This window comes from Phoca vitulina, unplaced genomic scaffold, assembly GCF_004348235.1.
Source record: "Phoca vitulina isolate PV1807 unplaced genomic scaffold, GSC_HSeal_1.0 scaffold20, whole genome shotgun sequence".
Classification (NCBI taxonomy): Eukaryota; Metazoa; Chordata; class Mammalia; order Carnivora; family Phocidae; genus Phoca; species Phoca vitulina.
In genome coordinates this window covers 28,163,334-28,186,691 of record NW_022589723.1, presented here as the reverse complement: position 1 = coordinate 28,186,691, position 23,358 = coordinate 28,163,334, and the positions used below count along the sequence as shown (strand labels likewise).

At 34.9% G+C, this 23,358-nt stretch overlaps 1 protein-coding gene and 1 pseudogene across 3 annotated transcripts in view; one reads left to right on the top strand and one right to left on the bottom strand.

Annotated features, from left to right (window-relative positions):
• The window catches only part of VPS13C (vacuolar protein sorting 13 homolog C), a 175,009-nt gene that overhangs the window by 42,947 nt on the left and 108,704 nt on the right, over window positions 1-23,358 (top strand). For all 3 annotated transcript variants that reach the window (XM_032417691.1, XM_032417690.1, XM_032417692.1), the window contains 11 exons: window positions 6,912-7,041; window positions 7,589-7,683; window positions 9,934-10,076; window positions 10,893-11,085; window positions 12,709-12,823; window positions 13,437-13,573; window positions 14,510-14,633; window positions 16,549-16,666; window positions 19,950-20,079; window positions 20,903-20,981; window positions 22,054-22,193. In XM_032417691.1, the coding sequence (XP_032273582.1) occupies window positions 6,912-7,041; window positions 7,589-7,683; window positions 9,934-10,076; window positions 10,893-11,085; window positions 12,709-12,823; window positions 13,437-13,573; window positions 14,510-14,633; window positions 16,549-16,666; window positions 19,950-20,079; window positions 20,903-20,981; window positions 22,054-22,193 (1,404 nt within the window). The remainder of the gene's footprint in view (window positions 1-6,911; window positions 7,042-7,588; window positions 7,684-9,933; window positions 10,077-10,892; window positions 11,086-12,708; window positions 12,824-13,436; window positions 13,574-14,509; window positions 14,634-16,548; window positions 16,667-19,949; window positions 20,080-20,902; window positions 20,982-22,053; window positions 22,194-23,358) is intronic.
• Window positions 4,891-6,030, bottom strand: LOC116640598 (annotated as a pseudogene).

Here is a 23,358-nt window from a genome sequence, read left to right as displayed (position 1 = left end):
AATGTTATTAAAATCATAAGGAAGAGAAAATACATTGACAGTACTATACATATATTTATTGAAAAAAGTCCATGTGTAAGTGCACCTGTGTAATTCAAACATGTGTTCAAATAATTTCTGGTCTAGATTTCTTTCTTCTTTCCTTCCTGGGCTCCAATTTCATACACATACACACAAATGTGTACGTCTATACATATATATGTACATATATACTTAAACGTGAGACCTTTTGATATACCACAAGTTCCTGAGGCTTTGTTTCATTTTCTTCATCAGTCTTTTTACTCTCTGTTCTTTAAATTGGATAATTTCTGTTGATATGCCTTCAAGTTTATACTTTTCTCTTCCATCTCCATTTTATTTTCGAGCCCATCCTAGTTTTTATTTCAGAAAATGTTTTTCAGGTCAAAAACTCCTATCGAGTTCCTTTTTATAGTTTCTGTTTCTCTGCTGAAAATTCCAATCTTTTTAATAATTTCAAGTGTATTTCCCTTTCTATCATGTAACAAAGATAACATTGGTTTTCTGCTGGTTTCACCATATAGGTAATCTGACTATTGACATCTGTTAATTGATTAATTGTCTTTTCCCTTAAAAATGGGCCACATATCCTTTTTTTTTTTTTTTTTTTTTTACTGCATGTCAAGTAGACTTGGATTATATCCTAGGCATTGTGAATATTATGTAGTCTCTGGGTCCTTCTTATCTTCTGGAAAATGTTGCTGTTTTGTCTTAGCACACAACCTAGTGAGGCTCTGATCTTTAGTTATGTTTTGCATTCTGTGGATCATGGTTCAAATCTCAATTCCATGTTTTCTGCCTTTGGTATGTTGGTTTAGGTCCATTTTGCACATGAGTAGTACAGGAGTTTGTTGCAGACTTGTGCAGGTGGGTTCATATCTCGGTTCAGGTCTCTAAACCTTTGCTACTTTCATTTAGGTTACTCTTATACATGGGAAGCTTGTGTTAGACTGAAATTCATGCAGGTTCATACACAGAATTAAGAGATAACCCATTCTCTGACTCTTCTCCCTCTAGCGTTTCCTTCATCCCCTCTGGTTTTCACAGACTCCATTTTTCTCATTCCTTGGCCAGACTGGAGTTTCTTTCAGGGGTTCAGCTGCTTGTGCCTCTGCAATGCTCCATGACTGAGGCTTGCCTCAGGGTACAGCCATGTGAAATAGATTTCTCTAGCTGCATGATAAACTCAGTGGCTTAAAGCAATACACATTTATTATCTCAGAGTTTCTGTGGGTCAGAAGTCCAGGTATGGCTTACCTGAGTTCTCTGCTTAAGGTCTCAAAATATTGCCATCAAGATGTTGGCTGGGACTGTGGTTTCATCTGGAGTGTCACTGATGAAGGATCTACTTTTGTTGGCAGATTTTAGCTCCTTGTGCCTGTGGGATGGAGAACTTCAGTTTCTTGCTGGCTGTTGGCCAGAGGCTGTGCTTAGCTCTTAAATTTCATTTCATTTCCTTGCCAGATGGGCCTCCAGACATAGACAGCCCACAACATGGCAGCTTGTTTTTTCAAAGGGAGAGAGAGACTGCAGCAAGACAGCTGGTACAGTTTTCATGCACATAATCACATATATCTCGTCACCTTACCATATTCTGTTGGTTAGAAACAGGCCATAGGTCATGTCCACGCTAAAAGGAAGGAGACTGCTCAAGGGCAAGAATAGGAGGGAAAAGTTATGGGGTGTAGGAGGGTAGGGAGAACATGTGGGGGGAATAAAAAAAACCATGGGAAACTCACTCTGGTGAAGGTCACTTCTCCAAGTTTTGACTCCATTCCTGCATTTGCCTACTTTGCTTTTCAGAGTCTGTTGTAGATGTTTTTTTTTTTTTTTTTTTAAAGATTTTATCTATTTATTTGTCAGAGAGAGAGAGAGCACAAGTAGGGGGAGCAGCAGGCTGAGGGAGAAGCAGACTCCCCGCCGAGCAAGGAACCTGACGAGGGACTCGATCCTAGGACCGTGGGATCATGACCTGAGCCGAAGGCAGACGCTTAACCAACTGAGCCACCCAGGCACCCCTGTTGTAGATGATTTTTATATTTTCAGAATTTTTAGTCATCAGCATAAAGGATGGGCTGTAGAGGGCTTATGTCACCATGGAACTGAAAGTTCATTGTTGGATTTAGCAATCAGAAAATCATTTAAAAAGCAATGTTTTTTCTTTTTTTTTTTTCAATTCTTTTTTTTTTTTTTTAAGATTTTTTATTTATTTATTTCACAGAGAGAGCAAGAGCAGGAACACAAGCAGGGTGAGTGGGAGAGGGAGAAGCAGGCTTCCCGCCAAGCAGGGAGCCCGATGCGGGGCTCGATCCCAGGACCCTGGGATCATGACCTGAGCCGAAGGCAGAGGCTCAACCATCTGAGCCACCCAGGCGCCCCTAAAAAGCAATGTTTATAGAAGAATGTGGGTAGAAACTTGATAGGAATGAGAGAGAGTGGATGTAAGGGGAGAACAGGTAAATGGAGTGGTAACTGGTGGGGAATGTGGAGTCAAGAAAAGGTTTTATAACTTGCTTTTTATTTCTTTTAAAAATTTATTAGTGTTTCATTTTTATGCCAATAGAATAATTTATCCAACATTTTAAATAGCTGAATGGTATTCCATTCTGTGCATATATCAGAATTTGCTTCCCTATTTCCCACTGGTTATATTTAATTATAAATGACACTGCAATGAGTAACCTTGTCTACATGCTTTCTCAAACATCTCTTGTTTTTTTTTTTTGTTTTTTTTTTATTTGACAGAGAGAGACACAGTGAGAGAGGAAACACAAGCAGGGGGATGGGGAGAGGGAGAAGCAGGCTTCCCGCTGAGCAGGGAGCCCGATGTGGGGCTCGATTCCAGGACCCTGGGATCATGACCTGAACCGAAGGCAGATGCTTAATGACTGAGCCACCCAGGCGCCCCACATCTCTTGTTTTCTTAAGGGCAAGTTCCTCAAGGTGCAGTTTTTGGGTCAGGGTGTATGAGTATTTTAGAAGGTATTAGCTACTGCTGGGACTTGTTCCTATGAATTAAAGGAATGATTTGCCAGAGGAACAGATCATTTCAATCCTTCCTAAATTAAGTTGCTTGACTTCCATTGGATGTTCTTTTTAAAAATTTTTTTTGAGAGAGAAAGAATACAAGTGGGGGACGGGGCAGGGGAGAGGCAGAGAGAGAGGGAGAGAGAGAGAATCTTAAGCAGGCTCCACACCCAGTGTGGAGCCCAACATGGGGCTCAGTCTCAGGACACTGAGATCATGACCTGAGCTGAAAGCAAGAGTTGGACACTTAACTGATGCCCCTAATTGGGTGTTCTTAATACCAGTTACCAGTTGCTTAAAAATTGACAAAAGAGGATTTATTATTGGATGCTATAGACAAAGGGATGGATATACATGAAGAAAAGATACTTAGATTCATCCAAGGCTGAAGTTTTTTTACTGTAAAGGAAAATCCACAGGGTCACAGAATTTAAAAGACAGGCAGGAATTGACTGGAGTTATTTGCCATATACTTTTAGCTGAACTAGGAAGGAAGTGAAGACAACAGAGATGGTATTAACGTGATACAATTCTGTATCTCTCTTTTTATTAGGTCATATATATTTTAAAATTTATTTTTGGTCTCATATAGATATATTTTACTTTGAAATAATTATAGATTCATAGGAAGTAAAGCAGAGATAACTCACAGAGGTCCTTGTGTACCCTCCCCTCAGTTTCCCCTAATGGTTATATCTGACATAATTATAATATTAAAACCAAGGATTAGACGCTGGTACATTGTGTGTGTATAGTTGTAGATCAGCTCTCATTTTTAAATGTATTTTTTAAGTGATAATTGTCAACATATAGGAAAGTCTTTTTTCCAGTATTTTTTATTTTGTTGCTTTATTTTCTTCATAGTTATTCTCACTGAAATTAGTATTTTTATTTGTGTGCTTTCTAATTAATTCACTTCTGTCTTTTCTCTTTATAAAGTCTTTTAAAATTTTTCAATTTATTTTAAAATCTCTCAAAGTCTGTGACATGCTGATCAAAGATTTACAAAGCTTTACAGATATTTCAGTGCTAATAGTGGCTTTATCTTTTAAAATATTTAAAAATTTTTTTATTTTATTTTATTATGTTATGTTAGTTGCCATATAGTACATCATTAGTTTTTGATGTAGTGTTCCATGATTCATTGTTTGCATATAACACTTTTTAGGGATTTAAATAGAGATTTGGGAGGGGGAAAGTTGAATGTTGCATTGGTCACTACATTATCTTAATGTCTCATATCAACATTATTTTTTAAATTCCTCAATGATTAACTTAATTTATTTTTCAAAGTAAAAATGTTTCCCTTAAAGTTTAAAAATATATGTTGTGTATTACCAAAAAGTAAATTTTTTATGTGTGGTAAAAAAGATGGTAACAAAAAAATTTAGTGCTTGCTCTTTTAAAATCATCAGTTTAGGGGCACCCGCCCCCCGTGGCTCAATTGGTTAAACGTTGGATCTTGATCTCAGGGTTGTGAGTTCAAGCCCCAGGCTGTGTGTGCTCCATGCTGGGGGTGGAGCCTACTTAAAAAATTTTTTTTTAAATTCTTTTAATTTTTAAAATGTTTAAAAAACCTCTTAACTAAACCTAGAATTCTCTTTTTAAAAGTAGGCTCCACGCCCAGCGTGGATCACTGCCTGGGGCTTGAACTCACAACCCTGAGAGCAAGACCTGGGCTGGTATCAAGATCCAATGCTTAACCAACTGAGCTACCAGGGTGCCCCAACATTTTTTGTTTTAAGTAATCTCTATGCCCAATGTGGGGCTTAAACTCATGACCCTGACATCAAGAGTCGCATGTTCTACCCATTGAGCCACCAGGCACCCCAGTTTAGTTAAAAAGATTTTTTTTTTTTAATTTTTTTCTGGCTACAAATTTATTCAACACAAAACATCTCCAACTTTACTGAGGTGGCTGACCACGTCCACGACCAAATCTGCCTCTAAACTGGAACTCAGTTGCTGACCCAGCCCCGGCCTCATCTTTCTTGTCAGCACCAGGGGACACAGCGCTTCGTCTGTAGGTGTCTCTGTGAGCTTCCACTCATGTGAGTCTTGCAGGTCGCTCTCCCTCCAGACCTTTGGGCCGTGGTTGGCCAGTCTCAGGGCGGCTGCGGCTCAGAGTGGCAGGCACAATCTTGGGGGGCAGGTGGAGGTGATCATGGAGATACTGGATGCCCTTGTTGGTAAGGTACCAGTAGAAATGTCTCCAGGCAAACTGTTCCTTTACGTAGCCTCGTGATTTGAGAGACTGCATGGCCTTCATGACATGAAGGTTGGGCACATTCTTGTCTGCCAGCTCAGGGTGTTTGGGCATGTGGACATCCTTCGTGGCCACCATCACTCCCTCCTTGAAAAGGAGTTCATAAATGGCAATTTGGTTCTTCTTGGGCATCAACATCTCAGCGGCTGCTACATCCGGGGCCGGGGCTCAGTTAAAAAGATTTTAATAAAATATCAAACACTGCACAGCTGTTCCTGTATTTAGATTTATAGAGAACTGTTCATAAATCCATCTGTTTATTAAGTCCAGTATGTAAGACAGGTTTAAGCTTGCAGGCTCTGGTTGCATTTTCCCTAAAAGAATTGTTGATAGACTCTTTAAAGCTTAAAAACCCAGATGATACACATTTAATTGGGTGCCTTTTCTGAAATAGCTCAGTTTCATCTACTCCCTGCTTGATGATCTCCACTGTTGTTGAGGAAACTCTTAGGTAGTTATCTTGTTGGTTCTGAATCCTGCTGCACATTAGGATCCATAGGGAATTTTTTAAAAAAATGATGCCTAGAGTCCATTTCTCAGGATTTGATTAATTGTATGTGGTGGGGCTTGGGCATTGCTGTTGTTTTTTGCTTTTGTTTTTGTTAAAGCTTCCTGATGATTCTTAAGTGCATTAAGGATTGAACACCACTGAGCTATGATATCCACAGTAGCTGATTTGTCATTCACTTTCAGTTTGCAAATTCAAACAGGGCCTGAACATATGCACTTCTCTCTCTTTTGTACATGCTCTCTTTTGTACTCTCTCTCTCAAATAAATAAATAATATCTTTAAAAATAAATAAATAAAAATAAAGAGAACTTACTTAACTTGGTTTAGACTTCTCTTTACTAATTCAACTTTTTTTCAACTTCTCTTTTGGAGTATTTCACCTTTTGTTACACAGGGAGGCTTGCAATAGGTTACCAATTTACTACTAATTTAAAATACTATAAATTTTAAGTGGGAAAATTATTAAAGTTTACTTACTCAGGGAGTGAGAAGATAGAGTCTAAATTATTTATCCCCTTTATTCTATTTATTCTCTGTTTTCTGCTTTTTAGTTATTCATCTATATTTTAGTATTTCAAGGAGTTGCAGAAAATCAAGCCAGGATTTATTGAGAAGAGAATGAAATGAGATTTAAGGACTATCTGTTTTTATTTATATTCGACCCCTCTCCCATGTCCATAGTTAGCAAACCAGTAATGTATATGAATTCTGAAATATGATTGTTTTAAACTAATACTTCTGAGTGTGGAAGCATCTCCTTTATAGAGAACTTTTCATTTTATAAATCTGCAGTCTTAGTGGCTGTTAACTTAAATATTTGGAAGACATATTGCTCAAAAAAATTCACTTGAATATTTCTGTTAAAATGCAGCATCATCAAAATTTGATCAGTAGGTGTGTAAAGTAAATTAACGGTGGAACTATATTAACCAAATCATGTTGAACACCATTTCAGAAGGTTCTCTTGACCGTTTTTAACCTAATGTCGTGTTAAAATAATTAACCATTGTTCTTACCTGGCTATACCTGAAAATGAAGAGGGCATTTACTCTTTAATTAAATTTAATAAAAATGTTTACTTTTCAGGTGATTCGATCTGGGCAAAAATTAAGGAAAAAGTCTACTGACACAAGCGAGAAACGTGGAGGCTGGTTTAGTGGGTTTTGGGGTAAGAAGGAGTCTAAGAAAAAAGATGAAGAATCTTTGATTCCTGAAAGTAAGTTCCAAGTCAGATAATTTGTTGTACACTGATAAGTAAAAAATACATAAATTCTATTTTAGCCAGTTAGTGGACTTTTACGTTTATTATAAGCAAATTAGTGTAAAGGTATAAGCAAATACTTCAGGCTGGAACATGTCTGGGTTTATCTAACTAAATTAAAATTTTGATATTTTTGAGGAAATTATTTGTGTGAAATTTTATAAGTTTGAATTCAGAAGCGTCAACATCTGACATTTCTTATTGTTACTTTTTACATGAATATCAGAAGTTTCACTTAATTTTTAACCTACTTAGGGAATTCTAAAATTCTTATATGAGACCAGAATTCCCTTAATGGTGTCTCTTTGCCTTTTCTTGACATAAGCAAGCAAATGCATGATGTTTGTTTTAAGTAGGCACAGTAGTATATTAGAGGGAATTACCCGGCTGCTTTTGCTTTTAGCATTGATTTTAGAGCACTTGTTAGTTTGGTTTGATTGTTTTTATTGTATCTGTAAAACTGAAGCAATTGATTTCTTAAAATACTGTCCTTTCTTTGTAGCTATTGATGACATTATGACTCCAGAGGAAAAAGATAAGCTCTTCACTGCTATTGGTTATAGTGAGAGCTCCCACAACTTGGCTTTACCCAAGCAGGTAATTATTTTTTAGGTGGTTTAAGAAGTATTTTATTTCATTTTACTGTATTATGTTGAATTGGATTAAATGAGTTATTGATTTTTATAAAAATGTTATCATTTGTTTCTTCTCACAAGAGTGTGTGAGAAGAATTGGAGTAAATTCTTTTTTAAATGTTTGATAGAATTTACCAGTGACATTATCTGGTCCTGAGGTTTTCTTTGTCGGGAGGTTTCTGATTATTGACTCAATCACCTACTCATTATTGGTCTGTTCACATTTTCTATTTCTTCATGATTCAGTCTTGGTGGATTGTACATTTCTAGAAATTTATCCATTTTTTTCTAGGTTGTCTAATTTGTTGGTATATAGGTGTTCATAGTAGTCTCTTATGATCTTTTGTATTTCTGTATATGAGTTGTAATATCTCCTCTATTACTTACAATTTTATTCACATGTGTCATCTTTTTTTCTTGCTTAGTCTAGCTAAAGGTTTGACAGTTTTGTTTTTAAAGAACCAACTTTTGGTTTTATTAATCTTTTCTATTGTTTTTTTATTCTCTATTTCATTTATTTCTTCTCTAATTTTTATAATTTCCTTTCTTCTTCTAACTTTGGGCTTTGGGATGCCTGGGAGGCTCAGTTGGTTAAGCTTCTGCCTTTGGCTCAGGTCCTGGGATCGAGTCCCGCATCGGGCTCCTTGCTCGGTGGGGAGCCTGCTTCTCCCTCTGCCTGCCACTCCCCTGCTTGTGCTCTCCCTCTCTCTCTGAAAAGTAAATAAATAAAATCCTTAACTTTGGCCTTAGTTTGTTCTTCTTTTTCTAGTTCCTTGCGGTGTAAAGTTAAGTTGTTTATTTGAGATCCTTCTTTTTTCTTGTATGAATTTATCACTATAAACTTCCCTATTAGAAGGAAGATGCTTCTGCTGCATTCCGTAAGTTTTGATGTATTCAGTTTCCATTTTTGTTTATCTCATGCTATTTTTTTATTTTCCTTTTGATCTATTCTTTGATACAGTGGTTGTTCAGGGGTGTGTTGTTTAATTTCCACATATTAGTGAATTTTGTAGCTTTCCTCTTATTAAGATCTTATTCCATTGTGGTTGGGAAAGATACTTGATATAATTGATACCTTCTTGAATTTTTTGAGACTTGTTTCATTGCCTAATATATGATCTATCCTAGGAAATATTCCTGTGGGCTTGAGAAGAATGTTTATTCTGCTGCTGTTGAGTGGAATGTTTTGTGCATGTCTGTTAGATCCCTTTGGCTTACAGTGTTTAAATCCACTGTTTCTTTATGATTCTCTGTTAGGATGAGCTATCTGTTGTTGAGAGTGGGTTATTGAAGTCCCCAACTATTGCCATTTATTTCTCTTTTTAGTTCTATTAGTATTTACTTTATGTATTTAGGTACTGTAATGTTGGGTGCATAAGTTTTTACAAATCTTATGTTTTCTTGATTGACTGATCTCTTTATCATTATATAATGACCTTCTTGTCTCTTTTGACAACATTTAACTTAAAGTTTATTTTCTTCTGATATAAATATAGCTACCCTTTTTGAGGGGAGTTACTATTTGCTTGAAGTATCTTTTTCCATTCCTTCACTTTTAGTCAATGTGTGTCCTTAAAGCTAAAGTGAATGTCTTTCTTGTAGGCAGCATATCATTGGATCTTATTTTTTTAAAAATCCATTCTGCCATTCTTTATCTTTTTATTGGAAAATTTAATCTCCTTACTTTTAAAGTAATTATTTAGGTAAGGACTTACTGTTGCCATTTTGTTAATTGTTTTCTGTTTTATGAATCTTCCTCTCTTAATGTCTTCCTTTAAGGTTTGATGAGAATCAACTCCCTGCTTCTCTGTCCTACCTCGTTTTGACCTATCTATTTTTTGGTCAGGATTTTTTTTTTCTCAGTGTTTTTTTAACCCTTCCAAGACATCAAGCAGATGTTCTCTATATTTTGTCCAGTTTTTGAGCCAGAGGATTGGTCTGAATTAGTTTGCTTTAGTGAAAGTTGATGAATTGAGTCTTTATATGACAAAATATTTTATCAAGTTTCATTTTTATTATCTCAAACTAGGAGAAATGAATTTTGGATCTCTTGTAGTTGTCCTTTTTGAACAATTTTGTAATTTTGTGTTGAAGTTTCTAATGTTCTTTTTGAACATTTAGATCACCTTATAATTCAACAAATTTAAATAAGAAATTATTAAAGAAAATAATAATTAAACTGTAACAATTTTCATTCATTCTTTTTGTTTAGTATGTTGCCCATATAATGACACTGAGACTAGTGAGCACCTCTATCACATTAAGAGAAAACAAAAATATCCCAGAAATACTGAAAATTCAGATAATTGGCCTGGGCACCCAAGTATCTCAGCGACCAGGAGCACAAGCACTTAAGTAAGTTTTAAAAAGCTTATTATTTCAGTTTTTATTTCTAGATATGACTTGGCCAAAAAATAGTGTTATTTAGCATTAAACAACTTCTTTAGTTTCTTTTCCTTTTGTGTGTCAGATGGTCTTTTTATATTTGAATTTGTTTTGTTACAAAGCTATATGAGGAGTTCATCATTTACTCTACCCTCTGTTCTTTCCTTCGCAAAAATTTATTGGATACTGTTAAATTTATCAGTTTGATACTATGAAGGCTAGCATAGGAACATTAAGTTTCTGTTTTTAAGAAGTTTATGCTGTACATGTTAAGAGAGGATAACCAAAAAGTTAATGATATAAGAACTATATAACATATTAGCTGTAGGTGAGAAGATGCTGTAAAGTGAAATCCTTGAGGTTAATGCTACACAAGCTCAGTTGCAGAGGAGAATAACTTGGGCTAGAAGAATTGGGATTTAGGGTAGCTGAGTAGAAAGAAGCAGGGATGAGGGTGTTTTCAGGTGACATGAAATAGAGGGTTGAGTTCCCTGAGTGAAGTGTAGCTTACGTTCATGTAACAGTGATCATCGGAACTTCTGTAGTGTTCAGGAGTTGGCCAAAGTGGGTTTCTCATGCGGATGAGAAGTTAAGAGCCAAAAACCAAAACAAAACCCCAGATTGTATGGGTAATTAAATGCCAGGCCAAGGAGTTTGGACTTTACCTCGGGTAATAGGTGTAGTACTGGCTCTCAAAGGAGTTTTTTTAAAAGGAAAATTTATATTTTAACCCATTATGTTACACAGCATCTTAATTATATTATTTATTTACTCACTGGATTGTAGGGTGGAAGCAAAATTAGAACATTGGTACATAACAGGTCTGAAACAGCAGGGTGTTGTACCGTCACTCGTGGCTTCCATTGGCGATACTACCTCATCCTTGCTTAAAATCGAGTTTGAAACCAACCCAGAGAATAGCACGGCTGACCAGACTCTGACTGTTCAGTCTCAGCCTGTGGAGGTCATCTACGATGCTGTAAGTGCAAGGAGAAAGTCAATCTTTATTAAACCCATCTTATACTTCTGACATATGGTGTTCTTATTTTTCCTCTTTTATACCTAACATTTATTTACTTAGCAACTAAGTTTACTAACACTTTTTTCTTGTTTTAAAAGCAGTACATGCTTACCAGTTAATTTTACTTTTTCATATGCTGCCATTTTTTTTTCTACTGTACTTATCTATGCTTATGTTAAAGTAAAAAAAAAAAATCTAATATACTATTCAAAAAGTCTGTGTTGGAGTGCCTGGGTGGTTCAGTCAGTTAAGCGTCTGCCTTCAGCTCAGGTCATGATCCAGGGTCCTGGGATTGAGCCCTGCCCTGGGCTTCTTGCTCAGCGGGGAGTCTGTTTCTCCATCTCCCTCTGCCTACCGCCCCCCACTTGTGTGTGCACATGTGTGCACATTCTCTCTCTCAAATAAATAAAATCTTTTTTAAAAAAAGTCTGTTTATTGTACCAACTACTCCCAAATAGTTATACACTGACTTCCTGTTCCAGTTCAGTTTTGCTTATTTTCCCTTTCCTCTAAATATCTGGACCAATTCAAATTGCTTTAGGAGTAATAAAAGAATTTTAAATATTGTTCATATGAAAAAAAAGCATTGACATTTAGATGTCATTGAAAATGCTGGCTCAAGTTCTGTATCTATGGTTCCATCTTTTATTCAAATGCTCTTAACTCATCTCAGGCTAGCCAACAGGATCACTAGTCATTGCATCCTTTGTAAGTTCGTCCTACTCTGTTGTTGAGAACCGTGACTTTTTTTTTTTACTTCACAGTTTAGAAGTGTAGTCACAGGCAGGGTTTAATTTAATTTTTTAAATTAAAAAAAATTTAAATTGTGGTAAAATACATAAAATTTACCATCTTGGCAATTTTTAAGTGTATAGTTTAGTAGTAATGTCCATTGCTATATCAACATGACACCTTAGAACATACAAAGTCACCTTAATGACATGCACACATTTGTTGCTTCTCTAGTAAGCTTACTTGGGCTATTCCTTTTTTTAGATTTTTTTTTTTTCCACGAGAGAGAGAGATGCAATAGGGCAGAGTATCTTTGGAGGTATCTCCTAAGTTTGGAGCCACAGTTGTTTAGAATTAAACTGAAACTTTATTTTTTTTTTTTTTCAGACTAAAACACATTTTATTGTCTTTGTCAGAAACTGTGAAACGTACATTTTTTTAGCAGATACTAATTGTACCAATGAGATTTGTCCAAACCACTCTCATCTGGGATGTGGTTAATTCTTTTTTTTTTTTTTAATTTTTATTGTTATGTTAATCCCCATACATTACATCATTAGTTTTAGATATAGTGTTCCGTGATTCATTGTTTGTGCATAACACCCAGTGCTCCATGCAGAACGTGCCCTCCTCAATACCCATCACCAGGCTAACCCATCCTCCCACCCCCCTCCCCTCTAGAACCCTCAGTTTGTTTTTCAGAGTCCATCGTCTCTCATGGTTCTTCTCCCCCTGCGATTTCGCCCCCTTCATTCTTCCCCTCCTGCTACTAGAATTAAACTGAAACTTTAAAATTTATAATATGGAAGTACTGTGTAGAGCTTGCTTATATTTTAAATTATTTTACAGAAAACCATCAATGCAGTGGTTGAATTCTTTCAATCAAATAAAGGATTAAATCTTGAACAAATAACATCAGCTACATTAATGAAGCTGGAAGAAATTAAAGAGAGAACAGCTACGGGTAAAGAATTTATCTGCATAAACATCAATGAAACTCAAAATTTTGTCTATTCTAATGAAAACTTTGTGTGTAACTCTGGTTCTAAACATAAATACTTTTATACAGCATGGTCTCTAAACTCAAGCCAAGTACTTTATGTGGTTGCTTAACTAAAGAAATGATGAATTTTGGGGCACCTGGATGGCTCAGTCTTTAAGCGTCTGCCTTCAGCTCAGGTCATGATCCCAGGGTCCTGGGATCGGGCTCCCTGCTCGGCAGGAAGCCTGCTTCTCCCTTTCCCACTCCCCCTACTCTGGCTGTGTAGGGGCTTCCCTCTCTGGCTGTGTCTCTCTCTGTCAAATAAATAATTAAAAAAAATGTTTAAAAAAAGAAATGATGAATTTTTCTCTCTCTGGATAAAATACTAGCTATGTTGGGTTTACTGTACAGTGTAATGATATGATTGTCTCCCATTGACCATATGCAGTTTCACCTTAGATGCTTAATTTTGAGGATAGTCTGTGAGAACTGATGCTCCTCCATAATACTTTTCAAGTGATACTCGTATTCTCATTGTTAATAATATAATTACGTATGTCAACTTGACCATCTAATCTTTTATTATTTCTTTTAGGACTTACACACATTATTGAAACTCGAAAAGTCCTTGATTTAAGGATAAATCTGAAGCCTTCTTATCTAATACTTCCACAGACAGGTTTCCACCATGAAAAGTCAGATCTTCTCATTGTAGACTTTGGTACATTTCAGGTAGGTGTATATCCATTTCTTCCTGCCCATTTTTGCTCAGGTTGGAAGCTAGCTATCTGACAGTTTGCTGGTTTTCCCTCAGAGTTTACTTAAATTAAACTTAGACTTATTTCTTCTTAGTATTTTGTCAAGCCTAGCTTAGATTGAGTATTTTATGTATATTTTATGGCTATTAAAAAAAACATGGAAAACCCCTAAAATTTTCTGTAATGGTAGATGATTTAATATTGAGGACTGGATTACTGCTGTATTTTTCTAGTTGTAGAGAAGTACTAGATTTCCAGAGTTTAATTACACAGTGTTATTTGTTAATTTACTTATTTTGACAATAGGAAATTATACACATATTAATATACTTGTTATACCACTGTCAGCAATTAAATTGAGTAAGAGAACGCTAAGGTTTTGGGTGTCGAACCCATTAGAAATCCAAGCATCTGAGAAAAAGTGAAGATTTCAGAAAATACAGTCCCGAATGGATCCTTGCTTCCTTTGGGAAGAGGGAAAAGGAAGTGGAGGTTGAAGCTGAATTCTAATGGCCTGTTTATTCAGGTGATGTAATGAGAAGAAGAAGGAACAAAACCTGTGATTTCATGGTGAAGAGGTTAGGTTGTAGGGGTGCTGAGCCATGAGTTGCAATAACTGCTGAGAGCCAGGAAGAGTTGCATGTCTAGACAGGTTCTTTGAGGTAGACAGCTGTGTAACTGATCTTCTAATTAATACAAATATGCTGAGTACCTAGTACCCAAACATATTAAAGAGGTATACTGAAATATTATATTCCTAATAAAATACTTGCAAAAAATTGTCAGAAAATTAAGCAGAACGTGAACTCACTAAGGACAGTGTTTTCATTTTAGTTAGGTTTTAAGAAAACACAACAAAAATATTAATATATTTTTCTGTTAAGAAAATTGAAGTTTTTGTCCATTTTAGCTTAACAGTAAAGATCAAGGTTTGCAGAAGACTAATAATTCATCTCTGGAAGAAATAATGGATAAAGCATATGACAAGTTTGATGTTGAAATAAAAAGTGTGCAGTTACTCTTTGCAAGAGCAGGTAAGCTTTTGCTTAGTTTTTAGGATCTTGAAATTATGTTGAATAGCTTAGGTAAATATGTGTGCATGTATATCAACCGTGACAATGTTTTGAACACATATCCTGTTGGTCACTTAAGAAAACCAAATCGGAGCCCATCAGTGCAAATCATTGCCACAGGTAGAAATAGAGATAAAAATATGCCTATTCATCTTCAGGTACTTAGCACCGTTTGAATCTAGGTCCAGTCATTGCCTATTTGTTGTGATGTGACTGTGAAACTGCCCAGAACACAAAAATAGAAGTTGCCATTGGCTTAAGTTTTTCTTTCTCAGTGCTTTTGGGATGTCTCAATGTTGTCTTCCCTTGCTACTTTATTTTTAAATATTTTGACTTTACTAGCCTAGTCATTATTTCAGTAGTATTACAGTCTACTTTTGTAGATATCTGACAAGTATGGATATAGTCTTAAAACCCTAAAGGTAGTTAATTATTTTCCAGAAGTTATGGTGTTTTCTACTGCTTAAGTAAAGAACACTGGTTCTCCATACTTGTTTAATTTCTAAAAGCAATAATTATTTGCTGAATATCCTTGAATTTAGCACTTTGTGGTAGGTCATTGGAAGAAAGAAAGTAACTCTGTGTGCAGAGTGTATACTCTAGTAGGAATGAAGAGATTTATTAAAATGTAAATACATAATGTTTTATGTATTAATTCCTTGGAGGGAAGTACTTTTACACAGACCATTTTACACAGACCATTAAAACTGCCTTTTCTTTCATATGTACTTAATAATAATTGTTTGAGTTATAAGTGATAAAAGATGTTCAGTGATTGCCATCACTTAAGATCTGTGTAGGATTCTGTTGGAAAGTCTGACTCTGGAACTTTTTTTTTTTTTGGAGAAAAGTGATTATTACACTTTTTTATCATAAAATCTTACTTAATAAAACTCATTTTTGTTTTAGAATTATGTGCTAAACTAGTGTAATTTCTCTAAGGAACCCCAGAAACCTCTTTTTTTCCTCTGTCATTTTCTATTTTTTTTTTCCTTTTTTCACTGCAACCACCTACCTTGATCACTAATTCCAGAATTAGGGCAATAAAGTCCTGTTTTTTTTTTCCTATTTGCTTTAAAATGCAAGATGTTATATGAACATCCTCCAAATAAATATTTACAATTATTTTTATATCACAGTCTTTGACTCCTGTTGGTCTTATTTTATTTATTTTTTGTTTTTGTATCATTGTTTATTTTAATCTGTTATAGGCCATTTTGATTGTTCTGTCCCCCCATCACATATGCACTAATGCTTATAAACATATTTGTATATAAAACTATTTCTTTCCCACTGATTTTTTCCTTTATGTTTTTATTCCCCACAGTAGACTATCCTTTATCAGTACTTGTGGATCACTTCATAGTCTTTAGATACATAAGCCAGATTGATAGCCTAGACATGATAGACCTAGGATGAGGATAAAGAATGTCAAATGGAGTTAGAGTAGACATGTGAAAAAATAAACACTGAAATTCCTTGTCATTAATAACCCTCATTTTTAGAGCATGGGTGAATTTTAATTTTTTTCTCTGATGTGGACTGTATAATTTATTATAGCAAAGTATTTTAGTATTTATACAGCAGTAATAATCCAATGAGAATTGTTTAGTAATTAAGTGGGGAAAAGTGCCCACTTATTATGAACTGTTACTGCTAACTAGAAAACATTTTGAAATAAACAGTTACGTTATTAACTGTCAATTTTATTTTATTTTTTTTGTCAATCTTATTTTAAAAAATAAAGGTCATTTAACATATGCTGAAAGAAGTAAAAATTAGTATTTATTGAATACGTTTGCTGTTTTCTATTAAGTTAGAGTAATTTTTCACAGAACATCTGGAAAACTAGTTTAATTTTAAAATTTTTTTAAAGAGGAAAACTGGAAAACGTGTCGATTTCAGCATCCATCAACTATGCATATATTGCAACCCATGGATATTCATGTTGAGTTGGCCAAGGCAATGGTAGAAAAAGACATTAGAATGGCCAGGTAATGTATTTCTTTTATATTCTAAAATTAACAAGGCGAAATGTATCTGTATCGGTTACTGGATTTTATTTATTTATTTATTTATTTATTTATTTATTATGTTATGTTAATCACCATACATTACATCATTAGTTTTTGATGTAGTGTTCCATGATTCATTGTTTGCGTATAACACCCAGTGCTCCATTCAGTATGTGCCTTCTTTAATACCCATCACCAGGCTAACCCATCCCCCCACCCCCCTCTCCTCTAGAACCCTCAGTTTGTTTCTCAGAGTCCATAGTCTCTCATGGTTCGTCTCCCCCTCTGATTAAAGAACTAGATTTGTGAAAGACAGAAAAAATGATTATCTTATAGCAGAAACACATTTTTAAGAAAATGTTTATTTGAATTATGATGTATCTCTTCTCTTATTTCAGAAGTATTTGGAATTTTATAATGTGTAAAAGTTGGTTATCCGTGTTTTTGAATGGATCAAATCCAACAATTCAATATCAATAAAATAAAATCTTCAAAAATCAGTGATGTGGATGGAGCTAGAGATTGCTACACTAAGCAAAATAAGTCAGAGAAAGACAAATACCATATGATTTCACTCATATGTGGAATTTAAGAAACAGAACAGATGAATGTGGGGGGGGGAGAAAAAGAGAGGCAAACCAGAAAACAGACTCAACTATAGAGAACTGAGAGATGCTGGAGTTGGAGGTAGGTGGGGTAGATGGGTTAAATGGGTGACAGATATTAAGGAGGGCACTTGTTGTGAAGAGCACTGGATGTTGTATGTAAGTGATAATCACTAAATTCTATTCCTGAAACTAATATTACACTGTATGTTAACTAACTGGAATTTAAATAAAAACTTGAAACTAGGGGAAAAAAATAGAGGCTCTTTTGATAATGAAACCACATAAAATCTTGAGAATAATTCAAGGGAATGAAAAGTAGGAACTGAATTTTGAATTTAAGGAGATAATTATGAAATATTTATGCTGCCTTCTTAAAAACAGCCTTACTGAAATATTATTGATATTCAGTAAGCTACATCTAATTAAAGCATACAATTTGATAAGTTTTGACATGTATATCAGTAAGCTACATCTAATTAAAGCGTACAATTTGATAAGTTTTGACATACGTATATATCTATGAAACCATCACTATAGTCAAGATAATGAACACATCCATCATCCCCCCAGAGTCCTTGTGTCCTTTTATACAGTTGGCCCTTGAATAGTGCAAGGGTTAGAGGCACTAGCCCCCATCCCAGTCCCACACTCGCTCTTTTGAAAATCCATGTATAACTTTTGATTTCCCCTAAACTTAACTACTAAAAGCCTACCTTTAACTGGAAGCCTTACCGATAATATTAGCAGTTAATTAACACATATTTTGTGTATGTGTTATATCCTCTGTTTTTACAATAAAGCTAGAGAAAAGAAAATATTATGAAGAAAATCATAAGGGAGAGAAAATACAATTACAGTACTTCATCGTATTTATTGAAAAAAAATCCGCATTTAAGTAGACCCGTGGAGTTCAAACCCAAGTTGTTCAAGGGTCAACATCTCTATTTGTGAGGGATATTTGTGCTTTCATTGTTTTTGTATCAGCATATTAGGGTAATGTTGGCCTCATGGAGTGAGTTTTTTGGAGGAAGTTGTGTAGAATTATTTCCTCTCTATATGTTTGGTGGAGTTCATTTAGTGAAGCCATCTGGACTTGAGTTTTGTTTTTTGGGGGAGAGTTTTTAACTGCAAATTCAGTATATTTCATAGATAGAGGGCTATTCAGATTTTTTTGAGTGATCTTTGGTAGTTTGTCTTTTAAGGAAGGAATCTGTCCATCTGAGTTTTTGAGTTTATTGTCATAAGATTGTTCATATATTATTATATTGCCTTTTTAATACATAGAGAATTTGTAGTGATGCTATATCTCTCTCTCTGCTGATGTTAGTAGTTTGTGCCTTTTCTCTTTTTTTCCTGATCAGTTTATCAGTTTTGTTGATCATCTTCTGAAAGAATCAGCTTTTGGCTTCAATTATTTTCTCTATTGTCCTTCCGTTTTTTATTTCATTGATTTCCACTCTCATGTTTGTTACTGCTTTTTCCCCTTCTGCTTCCTTTGGGTTTCATTTATTTCATTTTCCTAGTTCTTTAAGGTGGAAGTTGAAAACACTGATTTAAGAACTTCTTTTCTACTATAGGCATTGAATGTTGTATATTTCTCTTGAAATACTCCTTTACTGTACCCCTCATATTTTGAAATTCTTAAGTCAGTAGGCTGGGGTATTCCTAGGTCTTCCTTCATTTGTTTTCCGTTTTTCATCTGTCTTTTGTTGACTAATGTCCAATGTCTTTTAAACCATTGTTTCATGTATTTTGTCCAACTTTGTAGTTATTTTGGGTGGGAGGGTTCATCCAGTCCCTCTATTTGAGATGCCTTTAGTTTCACAAATAATAAAGAAGCATCTTTACATATTTATGGTGCTTTCAACTTACAGAGTACTTTTATAGAATGTTCAGTATCTTGAGACAGGAATAGCCAACCGGCCTCTTTTCATTTGTGCCTTATACAGAATATCATTCTTCATATAATCATTAGGCAGCTGTCAACTTGAGCTGCTCACGTTGGCAAGTCAAAGATAAGCAGTAACTGGAAAGAACTTCCTGAGCAGCAAACAGCTGCCACAAAGCTATTGAGACAGATAAACCGAGGCAGTTATGCTGAGTAGGGAAGCCGAGTAGAAGCAGGGCCCAAAAGTAAGCAACTAATGAAAGCATAGCAGTGATTCAGCAGTGGGTAAAACAGATGTCCTCAGGGTGCATATATTTTAATCAGGAGACATAAAATAAGCGAATATATATGATATGTCAGGTGCTGACAAGTATTAGAAACGGAAATAAAGCAAGGCAAGGGGATAGAGAGTGATGGAGTAGATACTCTTAGATATGTATAATATAAAATCTTTGATGCCAGGAAATAGTTAAAGCATGTATAGTGGTTTTAAAAATTAGACATTGTGTTTGAAAATATGTTCATAAAAATCAGTTAACTTTAAAAGGTTTGGCTGCTGAAGAGGGATACATTAAAATTATCTGGAAACTTGGCTTACGCAGAACCTCTCATTCTCTGACAATGTTGACTGAATGAGGCATTAGTTAGATTAAAACATGTCCAGAGTCACTTTGACTCCACAGTGTAGTCTCAAATCCATTCCCCCCCTCCCCCATAATAGAGAGAAGCTGGACCTTAAAACCTTACAGTTGAATTGTATTTTTAGATTGAAAGTATCTGGAGGACTTCCGTTGGTGCATGTGAGGATTTCTGACCAGAAGATGAAAGATGTGCTATGTTTGATTAACAGTATACCCTTGCCACAGAAATCCTCTGCACAGTCTCCAGAGAGACAGGTAAATGGATATAATAAAAATGCTGCATCTTTACATATCTGTATATGGTGAGGTTTTTTCATCTTTCTTTGAGCTAATTTGTTTTTGAATATTTTTTAGGGCCAGTTTCATTTATTTGATACACTTCTGAAGTTTAATGTTGTTGATTCTATACAAAAGTGCATATGGCATTGAATAGGTAAATTTTGAAGCCTGTTTTCACTACTGTTTAGAGTGGTGGTAGGAAGTCAGCTTTTAGAGAACAAAGGGAACAAAAAGACATAAATGAAAGGAAAAAAATGTTTTACAAATTTATGAAATGTGTTTAAGTAAATTAGATACAAAAATCTTCCTTAAAACTATTACAAAATAGAATAATTTGTATGTAATTTTCTTACACATTAGACTTAAAAGTTGTAGATAACTTTAATTGGAATTGATCTTTACAACATAAAAAAGGTGTTAAATTTCCACTTACTTTGAAATGAAATTTGAGAGAGCCCACCAATGCTGATACCATTTTCCAGGAACCTGTAATACAGACACACAGTTAGTATTGTCAGAGACAGCAACTAAATGATACACTATGATAAGTAGACTTGTCTACTAGAGTAGTACACAGTCTGCCCTTATGAATACAGGTGGTAGTCTTAATCGTTAGTAAACACTAGCCAACCATTAGTTGATTGCATAAAGTGCTTTTTTGGAAGATTTGTGTATTGTGTGTGTATGTGGCTTTCCATCTCTCTATATCCTCTATTACTTTTTCAGTATTTTTCTCATTTAAGTACATTTGATCCTGCTAAATCAGTATGTTAAGAAAACTTTTTGTATTCTTTTCTAGGTATCCTCAATTCCCATTATTTCAGATAGGACAAAGGACCTACTTGGTACTTCACTGTTGCTAGGTGGAGTAGAATCAGGTAAGGAAAGTAAATGTTCTTTATTAAACCAAGCCTATATACATTTGTATATAGAGATAAAATTTTCAGAAAATAAAGGAATTTTGAAAGTATTAAAGCAATTCACTGGTTTTAGTCTAGTTGTTCTAGAACACATGTTCTAGTTGTTCTACTAACCAACAGTGTCATTTTGAGTCACTTTTTTTGTTTTGTTTTGTTTAAATTCAAGTTAGTTAACATATAGTGTATTATTAATTTGGGGTAGAATTTAGTGATTCATCAAGACAGTATGGTACTGGCACAAAAACAGATAATATAGATCAATGGAACAGAATAGAGAACCCAGAAATGGAGTCACTTTTTTTTTTAAGGCCAGTTTCTTCATTTGAATGAAAGGATTTTTTTTTTTTTTTTAAGATTTTATTTGTTTGAGAGAGAGAGTGAGTGAGAGAGAGAGAGAGAGCACAAGCTGGAGGAGGGAGAGGGAGAAGCAGACTCCCTTACTGAGCCAGGAGCCCAACATGGGGCTCAATCCCAGGACCCCGGCATCACGAGCTGACCTGAAGGCAGACGCTTAACCGACTTAGCCACCCAGGTGCCCCGAAAGGATTTTTGTGATTGACAGTGCATAAGAGTCTAAATAAGCTACTTTTTCTTTTTTGCCCCAATTTCTACCTGATCTGATCTTTTTTTCTAGCTCTGGCCTAACTGATCTTGTTTAATTTTGAAGTAGAGTGTAAGCTTCATGAGAACAAGGACCATGTCTGCCCTGTTTACTTTAGTACCCTTAATGTCTGGTACAGACTGATACATGATGGATGATGCCCAACAGTTATTTATATTGAATACTGAATTAGTGAAGTGAATTGAAAAACAGAACTATTGAAGAAAAAAATAATAGGGTAGTTTGGTCTTTATATATCATTATCACATGCCAGGTTGAGTTACTTGGTGGGATTCGAAAAACATAACTGTATTCTGATTCTAAATATGAAGATTATATCTAATAAATGAATTTTACTTTTGAGAGATTTGAGTGTTTCATGCAGTTTTCAGTGGACATTCTCTCAAGTCAAATGAATGTGTTCTTTAGAGTCTGATGATGAATATTTTGATGCCGAAGATGGAGATACACAGACTGGTAAAAGTGTGACAAGTTCAGTACTAAAAAAAGTTGCAGAGGCCCCAAATGAGGAGTTCATTAATCTTTTACTAAAGTTTGAAATTAAAGAGGTAGGTATTTTTGTTTTGTCCATAAATAAATATATTGTTGTCATCACTATCCTTGTAAACTATCTCATACTAGATTCAAACATTAAGTATATTAAAAATATACTCTGTCTTCCCTACTTCCTAACACACACACACACACAGTTCCAAGAAAATGAAATGTTATTTTGTAAAAACTGGTATGAGAGTGATCTATACTGTATCTAATCTATTCTGGAAAAGCTCAAGATACCTAAATGAGATTTTCTTTTCTGTAGAAAATTTCTATGACATGTTTACATTAATGTTTCTTTTTTTACTTTTAAGCTAAATAATATTGCTCATTGTTATGTTTATAGTTCAGAAAAAGTGTAAACAACCTAAATTTTCAGCATGTCTTTATATCCATTAAAAGCATGTAATAAAAGGAAACATTGACCTGGAAAGATGTTTATAAATATCATGCTTTTAGAGAAAAAAGAGATTATAATACCAAGGACATCATGATTCTATTTAGAAATTACACATGCATTTTTTTCTTTGATAATGCATGATGGACAACCTTCATTTCTGTGCAGTGGAATTATGGTTTCTTATTTGTGCCTGTTTGCTTTTCCAGATACTCTAAATTTTTAATAGTAAATATGCATTGCTTTGATGATAAAACACAAAGGTATAAAAAGATGTTTCTTATTGACTGCTTTATATCCCAGTGTGAGATGATGTCCTAAAATGTGATGTCAGAAATACCAGATTTTAATTGTGTATATAAATCCCTCTAAGTATTATTGGTATTTGTTTAAAGGAAATATGTATTATTTATCTTTAGCCTTCTTTGACTTCTCTCTTTTTTTCATATGCCCATCTAAAGTATCAGAAAATCCCTTGACTCTAACTTCAGAATACATTCAAATGATTGCTTTTCTACTGCACTGTCCAAGTCACCGTCTTCCCTGGACTAGTGCAGTAGCCTCATAATGTCTCTCTGCTTCCATAAGGTACTCTGTTCTTAACACAGTAGCTAGAGTGATCCTTTTTTTTTTTTTTTTTTTAGAGAGAGCATGCCAGCGGGGTTTGTGGGGGGCGGGGAGGAGAGGGAGAGAGAGAACCAAGCCTGATGCAGGGCTTGATCTCATGACCCCGAGACCATAACCTTGAGCCAAAATCAAGAGTTGGACACTTAACTGAC